We start from the raw sequence: 7,946 nt of genomic DNA, 5'->3' as shown, positions 1-7,946 counted from the left end.
TGCGGCGCCACGCCCCCGGCCCGACGCGTGTGGGCGGGGCTTCCTCGATCCCGCGGTGCTCCGCGGCTCCACCTTGCTCTTCCGGTGCTGGCCCTGCTCTTCCGGTCGCGAGCTGCCGGGGTGTAGAGGGCGGTCGAGGCGGTCGCTAGGGCAGCGGTGGCAGGTGACAGCGGGTGTCGGCCTTTGACAGCGGGTGAGGGCGGCATGGCCGGGGGCCGAAGAGTTGGAGCGTCGGGGCGGCAGCGGTGACGCTGAGGCGCCCGCGGGACCAGGACTTGAGCCGCTCAGTGACCTTGGCGCGCCCGCTTCCCGGGCGGGTCTGTTGTCCTGGGTCCCCGCTGGCTAGTTCGGCTAGGGCCTGGCCCGCTTCTTGCACTCCCGCTCCACCAGGCCCGAGGCGCGGCCAGCCGAGCCCTGACGTCACGCTACGGTTTCTGCCGCCCCGGGCGTCCGTTCCCGGGGAGCGTGTCTCCGAGAGGCCGTGCAGAAGTGAGGCCTGCAGCTCCGGTCGCTGGGGCGGGCGACAGGGTCATCGAGATCGCCTGTGGGCCGCAGGGACGGGAAGAGGGCCAGGGCCTGGAAGGCCTCCTCCCTCCTCCGCTTGCCCTTCGTAGTCTCCGCGCGAGTCGTTTTTAAGTAAAATCCAGTCGCGGGCGGTGTTTCCAACGCCAGCGCGAGGAACAGCTCGTGGCTGCACCGTGTGCTCCGTCGAGTTATCGCTATTTTAGTCATTTTGTGTAATTGTTTCTTAAGAAGCCGAGTTTTTGATTCATTGGCCAAAGCCGTATATTACAGCCCTTGGTTTGATCCGGGGCGCTCTGTAAATGCAGACTAAGAAAACCCAACTCATCCTGCACCACTTCGTGCATCCGCATCAGTTATAAAAACGGATCCTGGGCGTGTGCTGTTTGCCTGTAATGCGAGCTCTTATGAGGTAGAGGAGGATAGGGTGCAAGCCACACAGGCCAGCAGCCTGTGCCTTAAAAGTCTGATGAAATCATAGCAACAAAAAATCATTTAACGTTGGAAGAATGAGTTGCATGTAGCTCATAAGTGCTCTATGGCAAGAAGCACACTAAAAGGTGTTTTTTCATTGTTAGAAGTGTACGTTTTTGTCTTTCAGAATGTTGGCTGCAAGGGCACTTAGCCTAATTGGCAAGAGAGCCATTTCCACCTCGGTGTGTGTTCGAGCACATGGTAAGTGAAGTGAAACTTTTCTGTCTGTCTGTTTTGTTTTGTTATTCAAGACAGTATTTCTCTGTTAGCCCTGACTGTGCTGGAACTCACTCTGTAGACCAGGCTGGCCTCAAACTCAGAGATTTGCCTGCCTCTGCCTCCCAAGTGCTGGGATTCAAGGCGTGTACCACCATGCCTAGCTAAGAACTTTTACTTTCAAATAGACTAACTTAATGTCATTTTGCTCCTATGTCTAAGACACTGTGGTAGGGTTTTATTTTTTGTTGTTGTTTATTATCATTATATTATTGTTTTAATTGAGCTATATATTTTTCTTCGTTCCCCTCCCTTTTTCTCCCCTCCCCTTTTACCCTCTCCCAAGGTCCCCATGCTCCCAATTGGGATCTTGTCTTTTTCTACTTCCCTTGTACATTGATCTATGTCTGTCTGTCTTAGGGTCCGCATTATTGTCTAGGTTCTCTGGGATTGTGAATTGTGGCTGTTTTTTCTTTGCTTTATGTCTAAAAGTGTGGTGGGGTTTTAAACAAAGATGCCCTTCTTTCCTCTTTCCCTCCTTCCCTGTCGTGTAGCTCTGACTGGCCTTGACCTCACGGGGTTCTTTGCTCTGCCTTCTGAATGCTGGGGTTAAAGATGCATTACCATACATATAAAGTTCTGTCTCTTCTAGAGAGCGTCTCCATATCTGACTTGAATTCTTTTTCCACTCTAAACTTCTTAAGTCCCCTTCTGTTGCCATCACAGAAGCAATGGAAGCAAAGGTGGGCTTGGGTCTGAGCTGTGTTTGGATTTCATTGCAATCATGGACTAGCTCCTGAAGTCTAAGCATCTGCTGTCTCACCTGAAATCTACAGACACACAAGATTTTAGTTCTGAGCCTGGTTCAGCACCATTTTAGCTTTGTGTTTATGAAGCATACTCTTTGTAGCGGTGTTAGGTACTGAGAAGATAATGTGAGAGGTGGACCTTCCCCAAGGAGCTCGCAGTTGTGGAGTGGGCTGGTGAGATGAAGGCAGTGGTAGACAGTGAGAGTCCCAGAGGCTCACGGTTTAGTCTGGCACCGTGGACGCAGACTGAGCATTAGTGAAAGGTGTTTGGAAAAGGAAAACCCTTCCTTTATTAACCCTCATAGGAGTCCTCCATGGATAGCATATGCTTACAGTGCTAGGATGTGGTGGAACTCCACTGGGGCACTGCTGTCAGGTGAGGTCTTCATAGTGTAACTACGAGAATCAGAAGGGAGCTGAGACCTAACAGATCTCACAAGCTGAGCAAAACTCACCTTGGTTGAGAACAGAAGTGACCTTATTGAATTCAAAATCTTTGCTTCTGTCTCCCTTTTAATATTTTTTTAATTTCCTCTGAAAGATTCAGCTTTTAGGGTGTGAAGGGCTTTTGGGAACCCTTGATGTCCAAGGGTAAGACCTGGCATGTGCCTAGGCAGGGAAGAGGGTTTCCACAACCTGGGTCTGCTTGAAAGTAAGACTGTCAGCTCCACCTCACCCACAGCCTTTAGGCCCAAACATGGCTGAGTAGCAAGGTTGCTTGCAGTAGGGCTTGTCTTTCATGCTCAGCATAGACCCCAGAGGTCAGCGTCTTACCATATTTCTCACGCTTCAGGTGTGGGTGATGCCAGTCTTTACCTAGTGAGGTCATTCAGCAAATACACTTCTTTGACACGCTTGCAACACTTGGGCATGGTGGCACCTGGTCCTGCACAAGTGGCTGCATCTAGGAGGAAGTAGGCTGTGGGATCGGGACCTTCTGTTCCTTTTAAGAGAGTGGTTGGCTTGTGAGCCTTTGGTTTTCTCTGATCCAAGGACAAGGACGAAATTCTGAAGTGTACCTAGAAAATACGTTAACCACTCTTGGTCTAGAATACGCCATTTTATGGCTAGTGTATTCTGAGACCATGCGAGTTTATGGCAGCCTAATAGCTGAACTGTAATTCACACAATATATTGATTCGCTTAGATTGCATGCTTCTCATTGTTTTTAGTGTAGTCGCTGGTATGTGCTATTATCACCAAGGTTGGTTCTAGAACATTCTCATTCTAATTTACAGCTACTTTGATGTAAAGTACAAGTGTTTTATACCTGGAGAAATAGGGTGGGGTGTGTTGAGCTTGGTGGAAGTGTTCAGTAGCCACCTTTCTTTTTCTGAGCATCTCCCCTGTGCTTTGATCTGGGAGGTTTAGACATGGGGCTGAGCTTATGGGGAGTAACATATTTCAGCAAGACTTTGTCCCTAAGACAGGTCGGGCAGAGTTAGAGCTTTTAGCAGCAGGAAACCATGGGGGGAACAATCCAACTTGTTTCCTGTAGCCTGAGCTTTGTCCTGTGGGATGCACAGGTGCATGCTCACGTGATGCAGTGGAGTAGCAAGAAAGAGCCTCCACTCAGCTCTGGCTCTTTGCACTGCTCAGTTTGGGCTGACTTGGTGAGTATTAAGTGAGCGTAGATTGGAAGGAAAGCAGAACTGAACTGACCTGGCTCTGCTTATTGAGCACATCATTCTTCCCTTGGAGTTTCCAGGGCGACCTCCTCTGGCAAGTTCAGGATCCTGCCACATGTGCCTTCCTAGCGTGTGACTCCGTGTGTTAGGTCTTGCTTGTTTCTCACAGAATGTAAGTGCATGGTTAGGTAGGAATGCTCAGTTGTTTGCTGACAGTCCTATATGTATAGAGCCAGCCTCCTTAGTGAACAGTAGGTACTTGGTAAGTCGTTAATAAACAAATGAGTAGGTGACTCCGTGATTGACACCTTTTGTATCAGACCCACAGTTTCTGAGTGGTCTCTGGAGTCTCAGTGGGCTATCACTGTACCCTGCAGCAACTGCCTTTCCCTTTTTGAGTTTCATGTTCTGTACATGAGTCCCTGCAGTTGGGACTTCATTTTTAGTCCAGTTGCCTGTCCAGAAAATAACCCTCAGCCCTGATCCCACCTCTGGTGACTATAAACCTGAGGGTTTGGTTAGGTTAAGTGCTTCCATTTAACCGTTGACCTGCAGTCACCCTTCTGCCTGGACTCTACCCACATGGGTTTTCAGATTCATCCAATGTGTTTTAGGGAGTGTTGTGAAGAGTGAAGACTATGCTCTCCCTAGTTATGTTGATCGGCGTGACTACCCCTTGCCTGATGTGGCACATGTTAAGCAGCTGTCTGCCAGCCAGAAGGCCCTGAAGGAGAAGGAGAAGGCAGACTGGAGCAGCCTGTCCAGGGATGAGAAAGTCCAATGTGAGTATCAGGGTTTGCCCGAAAACTCAGTAGCAACAAGTATAGGTGTATGTGTGTGTGACTGCTTGTGCTAGACCAGATATCCCTGCTGAGTTTCTGGGTATCCCTATTGATGCTGCTGTCTTAGCCCTGGTGAGGAGCAGGCCATGGAGATTACGACTTCTTGTACACAGGCTTTGCCAAAAGATCAACTAAATACTCTCCATGTGGTGTGAAAGCATGGAAGAGCCAAGCTGACCTCATATCCAGAGGTCTTTGCATGCTGTCAGCTCTGCAGTTTCTCCTATATGTGCTGGTGTGTGAGGGCAGATTTGTGCACATTTGTGTGTCCTGGCCTAGCCTGTGCTGACCCTGGGATCCGGACAGGAGCTGAGTCCTCTGCAAGTTCTTTACCCTGCTTATGTTTCTGTTCAGTGTACCGAATCCAGTTTAATGAGAGCTTCGCTGAGATGAACAGGAGCACCAACGAGTGGAAAACAGTTGTGGGCCTGGCTATGTTCTTTATTGGCTTCACTGCACTTGTTCTGATTTGGGAGAAGCACTATGGTAAGTGGAGAGGAAGAAGGGGTGGCCCAGGGCAGCTCTAGCTCTTGGTGCTTCGAGGCCTTCACATGGTCTCCAGGCCCAGGTTGGATAGAGAAACTATAGTCATGGGAACAGTTATAAGCTAGAACTTGCCTTCCGTATGGCCAGCCATTCTTGCGGCAGGGCAGGGTAGGTTTGCTTGTACAGCATGCCATGTTCAGTAGCCCTGGACGGCTTAATAAGTCTCAGATGACTTCGTAGTGTTTGGAGCTAGGAGGAGCCTATTTGCTACATGGCTGGCTGTACCTGAGTATCTGGAGTGTTAAGGCCATACTGTTTGGTCATTATGGCTTGCCTGTTCTCTAACATGCATTCTCTCTAGGTCAGGTTATGTTACATTCTGAGCAGGCCCACCCCTAGTAAGTGTGGCTGCAGATTAGTAACAGATGCCAGCCCTCTGAGTGGCACCCCTTGGCTGTGTGCTGAGCCAGCCTGCAGAGTCTGCCACTGGCAGCTAGAAGGAAGATGCCCAACTAAATGCATAATGACTTCCGTGCTGACCTTTCACAAGCAGAGAATGGTTCTGAGATAGGAATTCTCAGTGCCCTGGATTAAAGCCTGTGTGCGAGCGGGTTGAGTGGCAGGTGACTTGGCTTGGGCTGTGTCCTCCCAGCAGGGCATCCTTCCTCACATAGTCATTTTGCACCGCAGTGTACGGCCCTATCCCTCATACATTTGATCGTGACTGGGTAGCCATGCAGACCAAGCGGATGCTGGACATGAAGGCCAACCCCATTCAGGGCTTCTCTGCCAAGTGGGACTACGACAAGAACGAGTGGAAGAAGTGAGACCTCGCCGCTTGCCAGCCCCCTCCCCTCACTCGGCATGCTGGAAGCCGCTGTGTTCAAAGGTCCATGCTAATAAATGACCAGTTTACGTGACGCCTGTGTGATTTATTCTTCGATAATTGCTAAATGAATTGAGATGCTAGGTTTCTCATAGTGGAGGTAAAGAGGGTTTTAAGTTTTTTGCTAGTTGCATTACTGTGTATGAAGTGTTTGTTGCCAGGATGCACGTGCAGAGGACAGAACAATTTTGGAGTTGGTGTTCTCCCTCCATTTGGATGTAGTTCTGGGGATCAGGTTCAGGTCACCAGTCTTGCATGGCTTGTGCTTCTACCCACTGTGATGGGTAAATAAATGTTCTGAGTGGGGGTCTTGAGGGAAAGTATATAAAATTCAAATTGCTGGGTGGCGGCGGCTCACACCTTTAATCCCAGCACTTGGGAGGCAGAGGCAGGCGGATCTCTGTGAGGCCCTGATCTACAGGGCTAGTTCTAGGACAGCCAAGGCTACACAAACCCTGTCTTGAAAACAAAACAACAAAAATGAAACTTGTGTGACTCCTGTTACCTGGGAGATTTGAGTTGTGACATTCATGGTTGAATCCTGTTGTAGCATATAGAAGTTGCCGTGAACTACTCCTGGGGTTTTTCCGTCTCTTATAATTATCACCACTGAAGGGAGGTAACCACTGTGCAGAGCAGGCTGGGTTCTAACAGCTGGTCAGGCATGGTAGCGTGTTCTGCTATCCAGCACTCAAGCCAAGGCAGGGTGATAACCAGTCAGGGTTACAGAGACCTTGACAGAACTAAATGTGGTAACAGAGCTGGGGTGTGACCCAGTTGAGTGATGGTTGCCCAGCCAGCCTCTGCTATAAGATGGCAAAGAGCTGGAGCTTGGTGATCCGTGGCTTCATGAGCAACCTCCTGGCCCCTGGCAAGCACCTAGGGAACACCTGTTACCTTGTCCCATGTAAGTACCAGAGACCCTGTCCAGAATGGAAGAGATCCTCAAAGAGTGGCCTGCAATTGGGTGGCTGTGACCCTGGGTTGGTGGCAGGAACAGCAAGAGGTAGGCCTAGAGGAGCACAGCAATGACAGAAACAGGTATTGACCTAAGGAGTCTGAGCAGAGGGGCCTGGGTTTTCTGGACAGCATGCAGTGAGCTAACCCAGAGCCGTAGTCCCAGCTATAGTTTCTCATGCTGCTCTAGAAAACAGCCCTGTTTTTATTTGGCTCTGATTTTCAGCACTGTTTCAGTCTGGATTTTCTTCAGCCATTCTGGCCATTGTTGAATTGTGTTCTCATATCTTAGGCTGACATCTTCATTAGTCTCTGTCTTTTGTTTTCTGAGAGCATATCCATGTCTTTCGTTGTCTGGACACATATAGTCATTGTTTTAGATTCTTTAGTTCGTCCAGGTTGTTTTCACTGGGACCTTATTGCAGGGTTAGTGGTTTGTAGAGGAGGCGGGGCTTGGTTTCTCACTGAAACTGAAGCACCTGATCCTTGTTTTTCGGTTGCATTTTTCTTTTGTATTTTTTTATTGTTTAAATTCAGGTCCCAGTGGTGTTTGTAGTGTTCAGTGGAGGACTAAGTCATAGGGTGGAGGTGGCTCTTTCTCGGAACTTGCTGCTGTAGGGACCAGCTCTCAGCAGCTCAGGAATGAAGGGGAGCCTCAGAGTCGGTGGGCTAATCACTTAATTGACTTTTCAATGGAGGAGTAAAATTCAGTTCTCTGGGACTGGTGAAAAAGAAACACACACACGTTTTAACATGTCAGGATCTAATGAATGGCAGGCCTTTAGCAAGTCAGAGAAACTCATGAGGAGATGCAAAGTAGGTGAATTACTGGACAGACAGACACACGAGAACTTTCCTGAGGGCCAAAGCTTAGTTCTTCATGCTGTTCTTTCTGTTGCTTGCTCTACTCCATTCTTTCTCTGTTGTGTTCTGCTACCCTGATGTCCCTTGTCTTTAGTTTGTTCTTACAGTTTATATACCCCAGCAAAATCTTTAAAGCAATATTAAAATCACAGTATTGGCACAGCCATATCTGATGGGAACAGCAAAAGTCATAAAACCAGTACTGCTGTTTGACAAAGATCCAGCAAAGCTGAGCCACTTGATGGCCACCACGCCACCTTTG

At 49.0% G+C, this 7,946-nt stretch overlaps 1 protein-coding gene and 1 pseudogene across 2 annotated transcripts; one reads left to right on the top strand and one right to left on the bottom strand.

Annotated features, from left to right (window-relative positions):
* Positions 1 to 24: 24 nt before the first annotated feature.
* LOC130863897 (cytochrome c oxidase subunit 4 isoform 1, mitochondrial) lies at positions 25 to 5,891 on the top strand. Of its 2 annotated transcripts, none has more exons than XM_057754232.1 (5): positions 25 to 163; positions 1,124 to 1,197; positions 4,264 to 4,431; positions 4,846 to 4,977; positions 5,668 to 5,891. In XM_057754232.1, the coding sequence occupies exons 2-5, from the start codon at positions 1,125 to 1,127 to the stop codon at positions 5,802 to 5,804; spliced, it is 510 nt and encodes a 169-aa protein (XP_057610215.1). In that variant the 5' UTR covers positions 25 to 163; position 1,124; the 3' UTR covers positions 5,805 to 5,891. The 2 variants fall into 2 exon arrangements, with proteins under 2 accessions (XP_057610215.1, XP_057610214.1); XM_057754231.1 differs by having other exon boundaries at positions 56 to 193.
* LOC130863487 (cysteine-rich protein 1-like) lies at positions 2,631 to 2,893 on the bottom strand (annotated as a pseudogene).
* Positions 5,892 to 7,946: the final 2,055 nt, after the last annotated feature.

The sequence above is a fragment of the Chionomys nivalis genome, chromosome 21, assembly GCF_950005125.1.
Source record: "Chionomys nivalis chromosome 21, mChiNiv1.1, whole genome shotgun sequence".
NCBI classification, from domain to species: domain Eukaryota; kingdom Metazoa; phylum Chordata; class Mammalia; order Rodentia; family Cricetidae; genus Chionomys; species Chionomys nivalis.
This window is presented reverse-complemented; position numbering and strand designations above follow the sequence as displayed.